The 20,928-nt window shown below is 42.1% G+C and overlaps 1 protein-coding gene across 1 annotated transcript in view; it reads left to right on the top strand.

Annotated features, from left to right (window-relative positions):
• The window catches only part of CFAP61 (cilia and flagella associated protein 61), a 91,378-nt gene that overhangs the window by 59,492 nt on the left and 10,958 nt on the right, over positions 1-20,928 (top strand). The window contains 6 exon segments of the mRNA XM_042875281.1: positions 6,972-7,070; positions 8,650-8,818; positions 9,871-10,045; positions 13,276-13,568; positions 17,524-17,851; positions 18,546-18,637. Of these exon segments, the coding sequence (XP_042731215.1) occupies positions 6,972-7,070; positions 8,650-8,818; positions 9,871-10,045; positions 13,276-13,568; positions 17,524-17,851; positions 18,546-18,637 (1,156 nt within the window).

Here is a 20,928-nt window from a genome sequence, read left to right on the forward strand (position 1 = left end):
TACTGACTCCATACAATGTTCCTCTTTATCTCTGCTTTAAATAATTTAAAGAGTGTTTTCTGAACCTGAAGTGGATGGTGTATTTCCAGTGTTGTGGTCCATCCTGGAATAGAAACAGTCCTGTTCTGGGAAGAAAAAGTTGAGGATTTTCCTCCTGAAGCAATCAACTGACTTATCTTTCCCCCTATGCAAAAGAGTTGATCACATTAAATGTGAGCTAATGGCAGTGGGATTCGCTGCTTTATTTTTACCAGTGCTCTTCTTGACACGTCTGCCACCAGTTTTTGGAGTAAGACTTACCACAAGCACAGCTTGCAGGGAAACAAAAATGTGGAATGCCACTTTGTGGACTCTTGCATTGAAAGGTGCCCCAGCAAGGACCCTTCTTTCATTCAGCAAATTCATTCACGATCTTAACACTTTTTCCTAGTGCTGATCCAACGGAGAAGTGGCTCCTCTTTGTTTACTTGTAATTAAAGAGGGATAACTTCTAGATGGACATCTGTTAGGCAGCAGTTCAGCTAAAACCACGTTCTGAGGTTTGTAATTGGTTCTTGAGAACAGAGGCTTTCGGCGATGGTTACTGCAAACAGTAACCCCTGTCTGCTCCTGTTACTGACCTTCTCACTAAAAGCTGAACGACCAAGTAGTGTGATACAGGCTGCAGAGCCTTCATAATACTACGATGGCATCATGTAGCATCATGCAGGGAAACATCTTTTGCCATGTTATTTTCATGTATCTTCCTCGTTGATTGTGTGCTGATTCCTGCTTGTCTGAGTTAAATGTAGGTGCTAAAGAGTGAAAGTAGAAAGGGAGAGACTGCTTTAGTTCTACCTGAGCAAGCAGTGTGGAAACACGTTACTCTTGAAAGTTACTCCTAAAGGAAGTCTATAGTACTAAGCAATATATTCATCACTTACAATATGCATGACCGTGGGATTATTTTTTTTGCACTAAGCTGACATTTTTTACTTGTAGTCTTGCAAAATGTGTTAGCAAAGCATTTTGTTTTGGAGATGTCTGCACTCCAAGTCACATCCTGATTACTTTGTTCTTGAAATGTTTGGGATCCAACCTAACTTGGATAAAGCCTGGCATTATTTGGGTCAAGGAGAGGTTCTGCCTCTACCTGCCTTCTAGCATGAGACGTGTAGCTGGGCACTGTGTTTCTGTGCCCTGAACATGAAGTATTGCCTCTGGGTTTGAACATCACCTCCCATCTGGGGTTCCTCTGTCCCCCCAAAATTCGAATGGCTCATTTCTGGTTGCAGAGCAACAGGGGAAAGCTTCTCTGATTCAAAGTTCTGCTCATGCAAGAATTTCTCAACCTAATTATTTGCAGTGCTGGAAACAGATGATTTTTTATTATTTTTAGAGTTGTTTAGAGATGCAGTATGAAGTTCTCTGCTGCAGGAAAGTTGAGGTTATAGCATAATTATGACAGATTATTTGTGATAATGAGGAGGTTAATGAAAGCAGTTAATTACATAATTTGTTCAGGCAGTTTTTAACCACTTAAACCTTTTGCTGTTGCACCACGTACTGAAAAAAAGAAAACCCAGCAGGCAAAAAATTCAGAAAAACTAGGCAGGAATATTGGAACCAATTTGCAAATGCTAGCAGATACATATAAAAATGACACATATATACACGTAGTATAAAACGTTTTGTTTGTTTCTTCCTTTGGCTGTGCTCACAACAGATTGGCACTGCAGTTTTATTTCAAGGACGAGGGTGTTTAGACTTGCTTTTGTAGCCGTCCTCTAGAACTGTGCAATGAAACTCAATACCTTTTACTTATTTCCCTAGATACTCTAATCCCTCCCTGCTTTACCAGTATCTTTGAGCTGTTCTTCCCTTTGTATCCACAGCAACAGGAATCCCTGCTGGAACTGCTTACTTTGATAATGTAGGTGCAGTTGTTTAATGTTGCACTGGCTCAGGCTCTTCTCTTGAAGACTTTTTTTACCAGATGGCAACATGTGCTTTTACCATACTTCATATCAGTGTATAAGTTAGAGGCATGTAAGCCATTTTTCTTTATATGCACTAACCAATTCTTAGAACCTATTTTGTTTTCATATTATTAAGAGCTTTCAGGCAGCAGTAGGGAACCGACAGCTGTCATAAATAAAACCATCCTTTGGATGGCCTGGAAATAATAGTGCTATGTGCAGAAAAGTGGTGGATGATGTGGTAAGGTGCCCAGCAGACACTGACAACATGCTCAGCACTGTTACCTCCCCTCTCTGTGCCAGTAGTAACCATGGCTAAGCACCTACAGCTTGCCTGTGTTTTTCAGGCTCGCATTTAAGTGCTCGTATACAGGTTTAAAATCCTAACCTGAGGCACACCTACCACAGTTCTCAAATCAACCTTTGTCATACATGAGGCTAGTTTTCGCTTCTATTTTCACATTTAAAGTTTCTGATAATTTCCACCACTGCCAGTTTGTTTAAACCCAACAAATTTTGATCTTAGCTGATGAGGAATTTTACCTCCATGTTAGCAAATGTGACCATTGCTTGCATTGACAGAATGCATTGACAGAAATGATCATCTATTTATTACCTGACATATGTTTTTTTTTTGTAAGGTTTTGACATTTTTTACCATAAGGGCAGTGAGGCAGTGGCACAGGCTGCCCAGAGAGGTGGTGGTGCCCTATCTCTGCACACAGCAAAGGTCAGGGCAAACAGGGCTGTGAGCACTGCTGGAGCTGTGGGCATCCCTGTGCACTGCAGGGGGTTGGAATGGATGGCCTTTAAGGGTCACTTCCAACTCAAATGATTCCGTGATTCTATGATTCTAAGTTGTCACATTTTCAGAATCACAGAATCACAGAATTACAGAATCACCCGGGTTGGAAGGGACCCCAAGGATCATGTAGTTCCAACCCCCCTGCCTAGCAGGGCCACCAAACATACACATTCAGATCAGGTTGCCCAGGACCCCGTCCAACCTGGCCTTAAACACGTCCAAGGACGGGGCATCCACAACCTCCCTGGGCAGCCTGTTCCAGGGCCTAACCACTCTCCTAGTAAAGAACTTCCCCCTAACATCCAACCTAAATCTTCCCTCCTTCAACTTAAAACCATTTCCCCTAGTCCTGCTGTTATCAGCCCTTTTGAAGAGTTTACTCCCCTCCTGGGTGTAGGTTCCCTTCAGGTATTGATAGGCTGCAATGAGGTCACCCCGCAGCCTTCTCTTCTCCAGGCTGAACAAGCCCAACTCCCTCAGCCTGTCCTCATAGGGGAGGTGCTCCAGCCCCCTGATCATCTTAGTCGCCCTCCTCTGGACCCTTTCCAAAATCTCTATGTCTTTCTTGTACTGAGGGCTCCACACCTGGACACAGTATTCCAGATGGGACCTCACAAGAGCCGAGTAGAGAGGGACAATCACCTCCCTGTCCCTGCTGGCCACCCCTCTCCTGATGGAGCCCAGGATCCCATTTGCCTTTCGAGCTGCCAGAGCGCACTGCTGGCTCATGTTCAGTCTCTCGTCCATCAGGACCCCCAGGTCCTTCTCTGCCGAGCTGCTCTCCAGGCCCACTCCTCCCAGCCTGTACAGGTGCCTGGGGTTCTTCCGGCCCAAATGCAAAACCTTGCACTTTGCCGTGTTGAACCTCATCAGGTTCACCCGAGCCCAGCCCTCCAGCCTGTCGAGGTCCCTCTGAATGGCATCCCTTCCTTCCACCGTATCACCGTATCACCGTATTTTCAGAATATCACAAGCATCTAACCCTACATTTCAGCCATCAGCAGCACTGTGGGGTGATGAACTGCTGTGTGCATCAGAGCTCCTTGCTCTGGCAAATGTTGCAGATAGCCCAAATATCGGGGGAGGATTGTCTCCTAATGTCAAGGCTTTGATGTTCATCTTTTTGTGGAAGTCACTTGAAAAAATCATTTTGGCTTCCACCTTCTGCTCACAAGCTTGCTGCCATCCCAACTTTTCCACTCTGCTTGCCTCCGATCTCCACTTCTGCTCAGACAACAGCTTACCTTGATTTCTTCATTCCAGAAGAAAAGCTGTTTGTGCCAGTTACAGTGTGAACTGCAGTGAGATTAGTGACCACAGAGCTGCTTGACCGTGTGCCCTGGTCCACGCAGACATACTTGATCTGCATTTCAGTGCCACAGGGCTGGTGACAAAGGCAGGATCACAGAATGCTCTGAGCTGGAAGAGACCTGCAAAGATCATCCAACTCCTGGCTTCACACAGAACCATCCCAAATTCAAACACTGTGGTGTTTGTGTTGTCCAAATACTTCTTGAAATGCAGCAAGCTTGGTTCTGCAGCTGTTAGTGGATCATTTCTGGTGATTCCAAGCTGAGATCCTGGTCCCAGAAGGACATGTGCCTGTTCTTGGAGCACAGGCAGCATCAGATACCAGCTCTGGGTTCTTCTGTTCAGCTTCTGACATCAGCACATCCTTTTGATAGCTTTAATCCAATTTTCTTTGTGTCCTGATTTTTTTCAGTGTAAATGAGGAATCAAAGATATTACTCATGTCATCATAGTATTCTAATGAGTTGCTAATCATCATTTTGTTTTAGTTCTAGTTTCCAATTCATTAATGTTTGGGGCATAAGGGAGTGCTGTGGGGGTGCTGAGATAGCAGTAAATAATAAATGATACAGAGTGAAAGCTCAAAATTAAAGCCTCCCACTTGATGGGGAAGAACTGACCAAACACCATATGACTGTGGAAATAATGGATGACTGCATATGGACTAGATAAAGGTAGAGCTTCTGGAGAAGAAAATAGTATGTGATCAGATCAATGAAGTGCCTCACAGTGCAGTCGTGCAAAAGAGGCACATTATTGTTGCCTAGAACCTTTCATTCTACTATTTCTCTGATGCTTGCTTGCAACATTTTCATCTTAAATACCATTAATATAATTTAAACTTAATGTTACTACAGCAGGTGGATTTGGAGACCTGTTGGCAAGAGGGCATGCAGTAAATAAACAGTTTCAGCTCTGAGCTGGAAGGAACCTTCAGTGATAGAAGAATGTCTGGGATGTTTGTGCACTGTTGCAGCCCTTTTCCTCATGATTCCATGTAAACTAAATACCAAGCAGTCACACTATTTCGGTCTGCACATTGTATTGCAATGGCTAGCATTTGCAACCAACTGGAAGTGTTCCATGAGTGTAAATGGCATGCTGCACACTTCAAATTCAGCTCAATGTAAACTTCTGTTTACATTAACACCACTTTGTATCAGGCAGCCAACATGATGTGGCCATAAATGAAGAGCAAATTCTATTTACACCCACCTCTGCAGAGTGACCTTAATTTAAACGAGAATCAGGCCCATAATCTGTATAAATATATGCAGCCTGTTACATTAAGGTAATTTATTACATTGCACTTGGCCTGAGTATGCATGGAGATTTACCATAGATAATCCATAATCCAGAATTAAACTATTAATATGCATTTTGAGAGTGGCAGCCATAACCTCAAAATTCCTTGGTTTAAGTATGACCTTTAACTTTGTTTGAATATATTTTTTAAGTGTATGAATAACAAATTAACATCGGTTGATAAAAAACATTCTGATTCCTTTGTACCATTTGCATCAATCCATACTTAACTTACACAAAGCCTGGAAGATTAGAAGGCTTAATCACTCATAATATTTATTTGTTTTTAAATGTCAGATCACATTTAGTTCAACATACTGTCAGTCTCCCACCCCCCTCCCCCCCACCCTCTGGTGTTGATGAAACTATGGTGGAAATTCTTATTTTGCTGTCCAAAATTTTAGCAAAATGGCAAAACACTTTGTACCTGGCCTGTGTAAAGAAGTTACTTTCTATATCCTCCTAAAGGATTAAATTAACATCTCATAGCACATAATAAATGACATCAAAATGATCATGGCACAGAGTTTCTTACCAGATGTCTGAGTAATTGCAGCTTTCCATCATTATGTTTCTGTAAGTGCTTTTTGACTGTACTTCTGCAGGGTTCCAAGGCATGTTCTTTAATCCAGTCCTATATAACAAAATGTTTGGAATTAGTGATGCTCACCAGCAATGGATTTCATTTTTCTTTATTGAAAGTTTAGTTTACCATTGCCTGTTTTCCTTGGGTTCAGGCGTGAGGGGAAGAGCAAGAGACTTCCTGAGCAGGTGTGTTTAGAGGGCAGGCAGAGGAAAATGGAAGTGGCAAGGGCCCTATCCTTGTCCTGTCCGAGTCAGTAAAGCTGATGAGGAGGGACAGAAGTGTGCAGGTAGTAAGGAACAACCCAGTTATCTCAGAGTGGCATTCAGCTGTACCTATTTGAAACTTTGGGTGCTCAACAGAAGTGAGGCTGGTGGGACATTGGCACAGCTGCCCAGGGAGGTGGGGGGGTTACCTGGAGGTGTCCCAGATCGGTGGGGATGTGGCACTGAGGGACGTGGGCATGGTGGGGTGGGCTGGGGTTGGACTGGGCGATCTCAGAGGTCTTTTCCAACCTTTATGATTCTACGATTCAGAAACGTTGTTTCTGCATCATCTGGGACCAGTGAGGACACTTAAATAGCATCACAGAATCACAGTCCCTTCTCTGCAGCCTCATGGCACAGTGTGGTTAACGTTGTTGTTGACAAGGCTTTTCCTACTTGCTTCCTAACAAAACGTGCAAGGAGAGATGTGATTTGAGGCAGTCTGGTATGTTTTGTTCCTGGGACACCGTATTCTGGCATTTCCCTGTTGTAGTCAGGGAAGCTTAGTCCTGCATAAGGTCTTAGGGAAGAGTTTGTTAGTGACATGAAAGAGTTTAAATACATGTATCAGGATGGAGACAACTTTGTGCTACACCTCAAATAAAGGCACAAGAATGGATGGGGAGAATCAGTTATCTGTCAGTACTGCTATATGTTAAAGTGCACTCGTGTTACAGCTGTACCAAACAGAACCCTCAGCAAACTCGTGCTGGTTTTACTGTATTTTGTTTTTCTTTCCACAGCCCACACCTGAAATTCAACAATCTGACCTTGATTTCAACTCATGGCCTTCCAGGAAAAGACCTACCAGGATCCAAGCATAGAAGATTTTTAATTAACAGGTTTGATTTAATATATAAACACTTCAATAACTTCAACATTGTAATTTTCTGTGAACTGGTCCTAAACTTTTTTTCTAGAAACACATGCACATAGTCTCAAAACAATCCAGTCTGTCCATATGGCCTGTAAATGAGGTCAATATGACTATTATAGGGAGGTGTCACAAAGTACTGATAAAGTGGTCACTTCAGTAATGCCCTGAAGAACAAGCTCTTTAAATCACAGCTAATTGTCTACTTGCTGAACTTTAAACCAGAATTGTCTACAGACACCTGAAAACAGTGTGATGTTGACCTGTTTAAAACTGTCTTACCATATTCTGGATTTTGTCCTATCAGGGAATTTTTTGATAAATAGTTAGGGAATTAATTTTTCTATTGTAGAAAGGGGTGTTTTGAAGTACAGGTCTAGGAAATGAAGGGGTTCTATACTCACACAAAAGCATGGGCACTTTTTCCTAAATATACTGTAAGAAAAGACTAATAATAACAAAATATCCACCCTGGTGGAAAGTTGCTGTTCATAGCTGCCTCGCCAGAATTAGCTGTTAAAATCTGAAAGCAGATTAAGAGTGAAAATGGAACTCTGCAGGATATGGGTTTTGAAAGCATCCCTGTGATTTTGGAGAGTCAGTCTCCCAGGAGCTGTGCACCTCAATTATAAAGGTGCTTTTGAAAACCCTAATCTCTCCTTGATGTCCATTTTATTTATAGATTTCTGCATGATTACAGTTTAGAATTGACAGTGGGTGCCTTCCGTTCTCTATTCCCCTCTGGTATTTGTGAGTACAGAGGATGCTGAGCACCTCAGAGAGCTTGAACATTCACTTCTAAAATTCTTCAGGCCACAACAACAACTTCTTTTTTTTCCTGTTTGTAATTGTTATCATCCCCTAGGGCAGTTTTGGGAACTCGTTAACAGCAATTAATGTGTAGCAGGTAGCAGTCAGTTCTGCTGTGTTAGAATGTATATCCTGGTACCAGGAGCAAAATGCATTGGTGCTGGTGTTTCTCTTTCTGGAGCTCTCTTAGTGAAGATTCCTATTTTTCACACCTGCACTATTTTTTCTTTCTCTCTTTCTCTCCTATGCCTGCTAATTTTATTTTCTTTTCAGTAGCCAACATCTTCTATCACTTCTCCTTTGCTTCTGTTAATATTCACTTAATTTCGCAGAGGAATTCAACTGCATAAAATAATAACAAGTAGTCTTTTATCAGACAAAAAAAAGATTAGATTGTTAAAACAATTTCTTTGCAGGTGCAAAAGTCTCCTCCCTGCATCAACCTGCAGACAAAAAGCAGAGTGAAGCTTTTTTATTTTTTTTTCCCCCTTGACTTCATTCTTAAATTATGTGGTTATATGGCCCAGCACTGGGAGGGATTATTTGGTTTTAGCAAAAAGTTGTCAATTTGTAACTGAGTATTTCATAATGACTAATCTTTTACTATAGGCTGCAGTAAACTCACAGCAAGAGAACAGACTTGAACCACTAGGGGACTTTGGCTAACTCACCAGATGTCTAATTAATGCCTGCTGTCAGCTGCTGAAATGTCACTTACAGATATTCTTTCTTCACAGCCACTGTTTTAATGATGAAGATTATGCACAGATGTCACTTTGTTCCTGGGTTAACGTTGTGGTTGGTAAAATGACTGGCATAAATCGCTCTGCCAAGTACGTAGTTGTTTCCAAGGAGAGAAAAGTACCGTATGACTACCTTGTTCTCTGCACAGGACAGAACTACCAGGTAAGTGTGAAAAACTACTGTGTGCAGTGTGAAAAAATAATATCTTCTTTTCTTGTTTTTTTTTTTTTACATAAATGGGGTTCCTGCAATTAGCAAAGGAGTAGAATGCTCCTTAGCTACTGCCTAACCAATATGTTTGCAGCCTGCAAACAGCAGGTCGTACTGCCTTGTGCAGCTCTAGAGCTTGGAGCAGAGGAGAGGGAGATTTTATAAACTTTTCTACCAGCAATGGATCACCTCAGGATCAGATGTTAAGCAAAGCTGCCACTATTTTTGCCACTGTGACCAGCAAACCTGCTGAAGAGTTGATCCAATTGACACGTGGTCCCAGCCACTGAGACTTAACTCCAGCTGGTGCAACACCATTTGACCTAGTCTTGGCAATGGAGGGAATTTCTTTTCAAATTAAGTACTTGATTCACGTGATGAACATGCCTAGGCACATACATGGTGCTGTGTTACTGTACACGTGGTAAAGTTGCAGGTGAGGTCAGATGGCCTATGATACTCAGTGGAGTCTCACAGTGTGTGGGAGGACAGAAGTGACAAGGACCAATTTTCCAGCTAAGGTTCCTTGTTTTTGCCTTGATTGCTGAAGCAATGTTGCCATTCCCCTAGCTTACAACAGCAGCACAGATCTCTGAATAGTGTGTGTAACATGAAGCTATGCAGAGTGGAACCAAGTGCTCCGTCTTGCTGTAAATCAGACCTCCCTGCACTAGATAGCTGCTTCCAGTGTTGTACTGTAATTCTGATTGTTTAAGTGCTCCTAGAAAAAAGATGCTCAAATGCAACCCTGACTTGTAACATAAGCTGTGGGAAATAACTACAGCAAAGGAAGAGATAAGGGAAACATGGGAAGACTTAGCTTTTGTCTGCCTTCAAGAAGAAAATATCATCTATTCTTACCTTCGACCTCTAAAAAAAAAAAAAAGAAGGAATTATTTTAATCATGTGGTTTCTTTTTTATTACAAACATTATTTAAAACAAAATTTAATAGTAGTTGAAGATATATGTGATACATATCTGTTCATTCATCCATTTGTTCCAGGTCCTGTCCCCCACTGGAGCGGATATCAGTAAACTCGCAACTAATAGAGAAGTTATTAGTAAATGTCCACAAAGATACACAGGGAAAATCCCTTCCAATCATTTTACTCTCAATGATGATCAGGACTGCTTAAAGGCAAAGGAATGGCTGAAGGAAAACTTTATCAACTCAGAAGGTAAGGGTTTTGGTAAACGCACACACACTTGCAGAAATATTCTTTAGGCTTATTATTTCCTTAACTGCATGGTATAATTGATGATCACTTAATTGGAACAAAGTCTTTCATCTGCTGTGCTTTGTTTTCCAGATTAATTTACAATTTGCTGTCATTTTTGATACCCAGCGTATTTATCGAGGAAAAAAAAAGCTTGAGATAGATTAATCATCTGTAATTATTATATAAAATCAGATGAGTCCCAAATGCAAAGCTGGTTGGAGTCATTAATTAGACAATTAAATAACAATTTAATTAGAGAGTGTGTTTTTCTCTTACAGATGAACATTTAGATTTGAGGCATAACACAAAGAAAACAGGTCTAAATCAGGAGATGTGTTTTTTTTTTCTTTCTTTTCTGTCATCTTTGTGTTCCATTACATCAGTTTACAGCTTTTCACATAGAACTGCAGTCTCTCTGTCTTGTCTTTTTAACTCTTAAGGTCCATTAATGTTTGTCCATCGTATCTGTTCATGTGCACACTGATCATATACTCACTGACTGTGCATGCTGTAAAAAATACCTAGAGTCACCCAGAATTCCAAGTTAAATCCTTTCCACAACTGAAAGGAGATCAAACAGCAAATGAATTCACCCATCATGTCTTCATGGTGCCACGGAAGAGTGCAGAGCAGGAAAGCTCTTGGAAGCAAAACCAGGAGTTTCCTGAACATACAGCTGAACTGGCTTCCTCAGCAGAGAGTAGACTAATGAAAATGGATAGCTGTGGTCTTCATGTCCTGCTTGGCAGGCTTTTAAAGAAGTTCTTGAGACACGAGAGGTTTCTTTATCACCGTGATCAGGACAGGAGACAGTAAACATCGTGGTGTCTCAGCTCACGTTTTCTTCAGTTAGCTTCCCAACCTCAAGCATGTCACTAGAGCAGCCTGCGTGGCTTTACGTGGTGTCCAGCTGACAGGCACAGCTGTGTTTGTATAAGCAGATGAGGTGGTTAGTTTTCCCTATTTGTTACTGCTCATCCTTTATAAAACTGCGTGTTGTCCAGTACTGGAACGTGCTTGAACACACCTGAGCAGAAATGCCAGAAATAGAAGGAACCAATGTCCAGGATGCAAGGCAAGTGGGACAATCACTGCTCAGGTGGAAGGGAGGTCTGGCACTTCATCTCCTTTGGGACCGAGGCACCTTTACTAATACCAAATTAGTATTAATAATTTCAGCACTGCTGCTGGCTTTTGGTGTGATGGTTATCTTCATTAGGCACTATCCTGTCTTTAACAACATGCTGAACCCACAGCTCCCAGTGAGCCCAGTCCACAGGGCTGCTGGATAGCTAGTTTCTTTCCATATACCTTTCTTTTGTTGCATCCTCCTTTCACTCATCTGTTACTTTTACCAAAAGCACTTTGCAGTCCCTATGGCACTGCCACCTTCCTTCCACCATGCTCTCCTCACGGGAGCAGAGAGGTGCCTGGTGGCTCCTGCTGCCTGGGGCTGGAGCAGGGTGAGCACCAGCCCTAGTCCTGGGGCTGTGGCTCCTCTGATGAAACCCAGCTGTCTCATGCGTGTAACCTATTAAAACGGTAATTGTAACTAATTGAAATTCATCCCCTATTAGTGCTGCACTTTCCACGAAAATAAAAAGTAGGATGGGAGCAAAGAAAGAAACAAAACTGCTTTAATGGCCCAAAATGGAGCAATTATTTTTCCTCTTTACCTAAACACAGTTTACTGCCTTATTAAAAGCATGTTGGTAGGAACACTATCAAATTAAAATTCCAGCATTCGAATCAACAACCAGAGCTGCCGATGCTTTGGCTAACATAACGTTTTCTTCTTTAGCTGCTGCAAACTGAAAAGATTCGGGTCATCCTGGGATCACTGAAATCTTGTGCTTCCACTTGTGGAAAATGAACGAGCCTGCTCTGCAGTAGAACTCTGACATTCGAGTAATAAATGATAAAACCACGCTAACGATCTTTATTTATGGCTGCTTTTTTCCATGGAAGATGATTATGTTTACTCACAGATAGATACATTTTCATGTAGTTAAATAATAAAAGCATCCTGAGGAATCACTATCTGTCCAGTGAACATAATTTCAGTCCATAATGAATATCGGTAGTTCCTAGACTACCAGTGCTGTAATCTAAAAAGCCCCTAATATTGTCATAAGCAGAAACTGCAAATTGTTGATTTACAAGAGGTCAGCAAAGGAACATTGCTTTCCTTAATGTAATGTAATTGTATTTAATATTACCATATAAAACAGAATTTTAATTTTCCTTGAGAAATGCGGGGCTTGAATCTGATCTTGTATATACAGAAATGCCAACATGTAATGCAATCACCAAACTTCTCCCTGAAGAGAGCGGCTCTGCCAAATGGTGATGATCTCTGTGCTGGCCAGGCTCACATACCTTACAGTCAGAATAACCCTTCGCTAGGCTGGGCCTTTGGTAAGCTCTTCTCATTCCCACCAGGAAAGGAATTCTCAGTCTATCCTGCAAGAGCTGTGGTATTTTGCATGGCTTACTTGAAGGCAGAGAGGATCAGAGGGCAGAAACCCTTTGGAAGCAAGGGAACAGAGGGAGCAGGGAGGAAAGGAGCAGTTTTCAGGCCCTGCTCAGAGGAGTATTTATGTGTTCTATATTAAACATCCTTACATAAAGCACACGGGACTCCAATCTATGCCAGGTCCCTTGTTTGCAGACTGAGCTTTTGCAAAAGGAAGCAACAGTGCCAGCGATCTCCTGCATTGCACAACAGCTTGTCTGGTCCAACTTGCTCTTCCCCAGTTCCGCTACCTTTTTTTCTGCACAATGTATTTAATTTGCTCCTGTTCCCCTGCCTGCCCAGTAAGTGCTTTGAATATAAGCAAAATTGAGGAGGAAGAGAAGAACAAAATAGAATGTGGTGTTTTTTTTCTTCTTTTTCTTTTTTTTCTCTTTTTTGGCCCCAGAGGATTTTCAATCAGAATAATTTCAAATTACAGGGTCAGAACGAATGTCATACTTCTGTGTTAAGTACTTGCCTACTTTGTGGGATGTTTTGTACAGATTCTTCACTAAATTATCTTAGCTACTGTTGCTAGGTAACATTGTTTGCTTCATAGCATCAGAGAAATAAGAGGGTCAAAGAGAGCAATTTCGTGTTATTATCATCTGAGTTACACTAATAAGGTTCTCATTGTGCATCTTAGAAATTTTTCCCTTTTTTTTCCCCTTAGGGAACATCATTGTCTATGGGAATACAATTGACATTTACACCACGGTAGAAACCTTCTTATCTCTGGGAATCGATGGTTCTCGCATCCATCTCGTGCAGCCTCCACTCAGCTCCAACGTTACTTGCCTTAACAACAACGAAATCGAAAGTGCTGTTCAGGAGGCACTGTCAGAGGCTGGCGTGTCTGTTTATTACGACAGTATCCTGGCACAGTGGAGCAAAGGCGACGACCCAGACCTCATCACACGCGCTGCTTTCACTACTAATAGCAAACCGTTCCAATTGCAGTGCTCAGTAAGTATATGCTTTCATTGTATTGCCTTCAGTCTGCTTTTTAAGACAAAGGCCGTCAAATCCTGATAGTCCCTCGCCGGTTTATCTATTTTCTCATTGTCTCCAGAAGAATTAACATTCAGTTGTTAGTCTGAAGGATTGTTTTGTGCAAAAATCCAAATAATACTGTTCATTCCCCGACTGATTTGGATTTAAATGTATTTTAGTCAGCCGACTTGACAGTAGTTTCTTGCTCTTAATTCATTTTCTACATCATTCTAGCAATCCTTTTATTATTTAAATGTGTACAGTAACTCCTGTCCATAGTTATGTGCATATGATTAAGATCTCCTTAAATCAAACTAGCAGCCAAGGATGTTAGGATAGAGGCCTACTACGTATTTATTGAAATACATTTTAAACTGATTTTTCTCCCTCTGCTTTACTGATTGCATTTTTGTTCATCTACGGTATTGATAGCTTAATCTAGGTAAATTAGACACACACTCACACATATGGTGCTCCTGTGAGATATGGGACCGTTTTTAACCTCTCCTAATGGGGAAACTAGTGCTGGTTTTCATCACTGGGCTGATCTGTGTGAGTGAGCCTGTGGTAGAGTCATTTCAAAATATGTGTCCATGGGAACCCTATGGCCCTCGCAGCACATCCTCACTGCACTGGCTGCTCCCCTGTGCAACAAGGGCTGTAGATCTGGGAAGGAAGGACCACGTGCTACTCCCAGACAGCTCCCCTGAGCTGGAAAGTAACACACTGTAGTTTTGGTTTTTTTCCTACTCCTTTTCTTTTCAGTGTGGAGATAGCTAAGCCCTTCCTAAAGGAGGTAAAGACCTTGCATAAGACTTTCATCCACTGGCTGTCACCTGGCTTTGGTCATCTCATCAACAGTGACATTCCTTCTGCTCTGCCCTCATACGCAGCACTTCGTTTTGTCCCTTCCCTCCCTGAAATCCCTCCGTTTTTATTCTTCCATGGATATGGGAATCTGGTTCTTTTAACATTAATATCCATTCACAAACCCATACCTCTTCTCTTCTCCATCACCCTTCCCATGTGGCCTGTCCAATTCCTTCAAGACTCTCATTATCTTCTGGTTTGCTTCTCTTGCTCTTTTGTGCTGCTTGCGTATCCTTCATGGCCTTGAAGATGAGGCATGTGCAATCCCTTCTGATGCCAGGGTCTCTCTGTTCTACAAATCCAGCTCAGCTGTCTTGCAAGGCTCCCAGCCACCTGGAAGGATGGGGTCCAGAACAGCCTCCACAGGAAGCAGGCTGTGCAGGAATCAGCCCTACAGCCACGCTGGACCTTTTGGGATTCAAGCCAGTATCAACTGTTGACTGGCAGTTTTTAGGGTCTTAATTTGTTGGGTCCTGCAGGAGAAAAACAACAGGAGAAAATCTCTTTCCTGAAGGCAGCAGCCTCCCTCCCTCCTACCCCTCCCAGGCTGACAGATGGCTCCCAGCCTGGAGGCTGCAGCAGTCCCCTCCCTCCCCTCCCTGTCAGCAGGCAGGACACCAGGCAGACCTTCCCTGATTTGGGATCTACTAGATGGTTAGGCATTAACTATGCAGTGCTCATTACCTGGTTTATATACAAAAAAGCACAGAGCCTAAGGCTCCTCTGCTACTGCCTGCCTAACCAGTGGCTTAGCAGGCATGATGGGATGGGTTGGACTAGATGATCTTAGTGGTTTTTTCTAACCTTAATGGTTCTGTGATTCTTGGCTTCCCACTCCTGTGCCTTTCCTCCCAGCCACAAGCATCTGATGCTTGCATTCAGTCCACAGCTCTTTGGTGGTCTAATTGGGTAATACCTTTACCTGGGTCACAACCGCAGCCTCCCTGAGGCTGCCTATAAACAACAGACAGATTACTGATGCTGCTTACTCTGATGTATATCCCAGACTGTTCAAGATGAAGGCAGTAAGGTAGCGCACGCTCATCTGAGGACTTCTTTCACCCTTTTCTCAGCTGGTGCAGTAATATTTCTTGGTGGTGGACAGAAGCATTTGTTGTCGTGTAATCATTTTAAAAGCTGAGGGCACTGATCAAGGGGGAAGCTCCTTTTAAAGGCTCTGGAGCTGCACAATATATATTGCAGCAACAAGATGGTCAGTCTTCATCTGTTCCCTTTGCAGACCATCTGATCTTGTTCAAAGCATATCTTGTCATTCTTACCACTTTTAACCCTCAGTACCCACTCTGCCCTTCTTTTATACTATTTTGGGGACCAGCCAGCTATCTGTTTACCCTTTGTAAGAGCCACCTGTGAAGACCTGTTTGCAGCTCCTTGCACTTCTGTTGTCTCTGATGCTTTGTGTCAGAGGTGGAGGCGTGGGGTAGAGCTTGGTTGGATTTGTGCCCCAGCTCCAGCTGCAGCGACCCAGCCTCGCTTCCCTGCACCTCATTCCTTCTGCTCCAGCACTGGTGCTCAATTCTAGCTGGGTTTGCAACCTGCTGTTATTAATGAGAGCCTGGACAGAACGTGCAGCCAGAACGGGGGGGGGCTAGCACACCCCACAGACTTCTCTCTCACCCCACGTTGAGTTTCAAAGCAGCTCCTTGGGCATCCAGTACATTTTGCAGGACGTGCTGCGTGCACATCTGCTCCATGCCAGCACCTCACGCCTCAGATGAGACTGCTTCCAGCATGCCTGCTTTGTGCTGCCTGACATAGCAGTGCTGCCTCAGCTCCCATTTTGGGGACCGGAGGGCTCATCTGCTCGCTGGCGTCCCAGGAGAGGGTGTAGGCAGATGCCACAGGAGGACAAAAGGAGGGAATTATCACTAGCTTTTTCTTTGAGACCTAGAGGAGGAATTTAAGGATTTAGGGCTATTTTCTTTCAATGCCCTTGAAATCTCCTGTGGGGAAGGCGAGCTCACAGCCTCAGTAGCTGCTGCTCTGGATAAATCCCTACCTCAGGGCCACTTCTATAAGCTGAGCAGTAGGACAGCGAGCTGGTGTTTACAAAGAATGGAAGCTGTGTCTCTTTTCGTTCCACAACCTAAAATGTGCTGAATATCCATCAGCTCTGTTTACAACCAGCTTCAGAAATGGCCTGCTAAATGGACCAAGGATTTAATTTAGACACAGTCTCCTCTGGGCTGTCCCAGCTGATCAATGGGTCAATCTGATGTCCATCCACACCTGTGCCATATGTCTGAGAGCAGTAAGGATGTGCTGAGCAATCTGCCTCCTACAGCAAGCATTATCCAGCTCTGGAATAGTTAAGAGATGCGTTTTGGTCCTGGCAGAGTTTGAATGCACTCTACAAAATTTGAAGTATAATAAATGTGAATGCTTTCCTTTTCATGTAAATACTCAGTCTCTTAATACCTCTCGCAATCTTCTTGGCCTCCACTGCTTCCACTGGCTTCAATTCAGTATTTTGGATGAGCATGACATCTCTTCTGAACAATCTGAATGCCATATCTTTCAGTTTCATTGAATATCTCTGTGCCAGTAGCCATGGTAGCATAGTTTGCTGGTAAACAGTTAGGCACAACAGTTTGAAAAATATTTGTAACATATGGTTATCCTGCTAAAATACAAAGTATGTTGTACTTTTTCTATTACTTAGTTTTTCAATTTAGCTTCAGCATTCCAAAGAAGAAAAACAACTTCATGAAGAATTCAACTCTAAAATGCGTGCACCCACTCCGGCTGTTTGACATACGTAACATTAGAGTTCTTAAAATGAAATTCATCTACTTAACCAGAAGTAAATGAGTCTGGTTTAGTAATTCTGCCCTTCTAATCCAATATTTATAGCTTTCATTCTAGTAGCTATAAATATTGGATCAGAAGGATTTATCTGTCTGTCTAAAATCAAACTGTATTTCATGTTCTTGTTTTCTGAAATAAATAACATTCAGAACGAAGCATAGGGTTTTATTTATGAAATTAGTGGGTAACTAATGCTTAATAACCTGTGCTTGCTTACATTTCTTCTTAGGCATTTTTCAGCTTTGCCTACAAGAGAGTGGATTATGAAACCTTCAAGGCAATTAATGATGCTTGCCTTGTTTTTGATGGAAGGCTTGTGATTGATACTGAATTCCGCACTAATGATGTCAGTATCAGGGCTGCAGGTCCTTTAACAAAGTACTCCAGGAGATATTATGCAGATGAATGGACACACAGCAACTTCAATTCAAAGGAGATTGGCTTTGAACTTGCTGCATCCATGTTGAGACTCTTTGATCCAACCCCTCAGCCCTCTTCGAAGCCACCAGAAGGCACGGATAGCCTCATCCCCATGTATAAGGGATGTAAAATTCAAGGTACATGAAAATGGAGTTCAGTCATACTTTCATACCCTCACTGGTCTCTTTGCTGTTATGTAGTACAGGTAGGTCCATTTCACTTCAGTAGCCACCTAATGGCAGTGAAGTCATCAAAGCTGCCTGTATAGTTTGTGGAGAGGTGACATCAGTGAGTAACACTGCCTGCATTCATGGAAGGATCCATTTCTCCTTGTCATCACCTAGCTCAAGACATTTAAAAGCTCTGCCTAATCTGTGCTAGACTCCTTCTATTTTCAAGTGAGGGGAACAGCAGCATCCTGAAAAAATGACTGATGCTGTCTGTTGAGAGACATCTCAGGTGGGATGAACTATTTACAAGAGTTGTATATTAAATATTAAATACACCCCAATATTTACCATTCTTCACCTGTCTTTAGCTCCATAGTCTTGTCTAGGAGTTGAGGAGAAAAAAAACACCAAAATACTTATGCTGAAGGCTTTTTTCTAAAAATACACAAAGTTATGCTTTCATTTATATTGCAGTCATGATCAGAACTTTTCAAGATGTGGCTGCTGCACCACTATGTGTAACTGTACTACAGAACGTGAGGCCACGAAACAAAATGATTTGTCCTCTTTAGCCACTTAGTTAAAATATGTATTTAGGAGAGGGAGAAATACTTTGGTTTTGTTTACAACTGAGTAAACCTCATCTTTTCATTTATGGCAGGAGGGGTTCTGCCCAGAGGCTATAATTACTTGCACATTTCCAAACCAGAAGTCCCCATCCGCCTGGACTTAGTACTTGCACTGTCTGATCATGTAAGTTATGTTATTTACCTTTTCCTTTTTTTTCTTTCACCTCTGTTGGAAAAATGCTCCTACTAAGGACCATGCATAAGGTACCACATATGTTAAAAATAAATAAATAGAGTAAGGATGAGTTTAAGTATGTATTTAGAGACCTTCTGGAGCTGGGAGTCATCAATAAAGTCTATAATGTAACAGACATAGTCTGTGATTTTTTAATTCAATTATCAATTTATTTCAGTGTAAGTGGTATTTACTTCATTGTAAATGTTTTAGACATAGGATATGAATATCTGATCAATTTTACCGCAGTTCTTACTTCATTTGCCATGAAATCAACCAAAACCTAAGGGTTTATTTGTCCTTAAAGGCAGAAATAGTCATGGAGCCTTAATGCTCTGAACTCTTCCTTACTATTTGGAGCAGTTCAGATTCAGACAGCTCCCTGACATGGCACTGCAGCTCAACTCCTTGGCCCCTTTGTCAGAATTGGTGGCTCAGTATGGAGCCCATCTGGCTCACACTCACTTCTCTCAGCACACTGTTGGGATGCTACTTTTTTTTTCCCCTTCAGAGCTGGCTTTCTCATAGAATGCCCTGGGTTGCAAAGGAGCACAGTGCTCATCCAGTTCCAACCCCCTGCTGTGTGCAGGGTCACCAACCAGCAGCCCAGGCTGCCCAGAGCCACATCCAGCCTGGCCTTGAATGCCTGCAGGGATGGGGCAGCCACAACAGGATGGCTATTTTTCCTCTTGATGGGATACACTGCTTCTGAAATTCTTAGTGTATAGTTAACATGTATCAAGATATCAAAATATCAAGGTGATACCTGCATAAGAACTAATCTAGAGTCTGCTAAGCCAGGGTGTATCATATAAATCAGGTGAACAGCTGGTGAACAGCACAAAAGTTGAACCTCTAAGATGTTCATTTCCATACTTTCAGATATTTGGCTTTCTTAAGAGATACATAATTTCTATAAACAGGAGATAGAATAGCATGAGCATCACTGAAATCTCACTCCTTCCTCCCTGCAATAAGAAGCCATGAGCGCATACAGACAATGAAACAACACAATCTATCAGTGCAACTCTGCTGATTTCTAGATTAATAGGAAAAGAATAATTTCCAGAAGGGATGCTCTGTACTTTGCTGCTAGAAAACAGACAGTGCTACAGTAAGAGTCTTCATTCTCTGAGCAGAAAAGAGGGAAGCACTTGACATACTTAAGTTACACAGGAGATTCTCTTGTGACACAAATGCAGAGATGCTTTTCTCACTGAGGAATCTACTTATGAAACAAGAAGTCTAGATTCACATATTTTAAAACCAGAAAGGGCCCCATGCTCCTAGTCAAGCCTCTATTTCATACAGATTATACCTTTTTCCTCAGAGATTTCCACCCCAAGGCCATTCTTGTATATAGTACAGAGTGTCTTCTAAAAGACTAGGCTGATGTTCATTTTAAAACTTAGATAGCAGTGGCCCGTAGAAAGAAATATTTTATAATGAAGCCCATGCTTTTGGGTGGTTGAGGGAGTGGAGATCAAAGCTTGGCTCATTTTGTTTTCCAGCTTCCCAGATCCAACATAAGCTGTCCAAAGCAGCTCATATTAGGAGCCAAATGGAACTGTTAGAGAGAAAAAACGTTGATTTTTGACACAACAAGCTGCTAGAACGTGATAAGGATTCTCTTGCTGTACCTTCCATTTCCCGTTGTCTGAAAATGGAATACCTTTAAAGCTACTCCTTCATGTAAATCCTAAAATAATTTCCTAGGATAGTAGTAAGAGAAGCTAGTGAAATGGATTAGCTGAGAGATACGGAAATAACAAAGGTTACTGCAGCCTAGCAACAGGTTTTAATGATGAATAAAACCAAAACATGAATACAGCATTAGAAAATAGCCTCAAGCTATTTGATCATCCCACTGCAGCGTTTGGTTTGAGACACGTTTTTATATTTTTGTCTTGTATCAAGTAATTGATTTAACTTGCTGAAACTAAATGCTACTGTTTGACCATAACCATCCAACACTACTGTTCTCTTCTGGATAGCATCATAGAATCACTAAGGTTGGAAAAGACCTCTAAGATCATCCAGTCTAACCGCCAACCCACCACCACTGTACCCATAAGCTGCCACTCAGTGCCACTATTATAGCAATAGTGTTAGCAACAGTCAGCAACCTCTTTACACTGGCAAGAGGGAGTCACTGGAAACAACTCCAAAACAGCAGCAAAAAGTGTAAAACATAATCAAAGAATAGTAGGATGTTATAATCACAAAATAAACAAGACGGT

Source organism: Lagopus leucura, unplaced genomic scaffold (genome assembly GCF_019238085.1).
Source record: "Lagopus leucura isolate 7727_CA_CO unplaced genomic scaffold, USGS_WTPT01 Super-Scaffold_73, whole genome shotgun sequence".
NCBI lineage: Eukaryota > Metazoa > Chordata > Aves > Galliformes > Phasianidae > Lagopus > Lagopus leucura.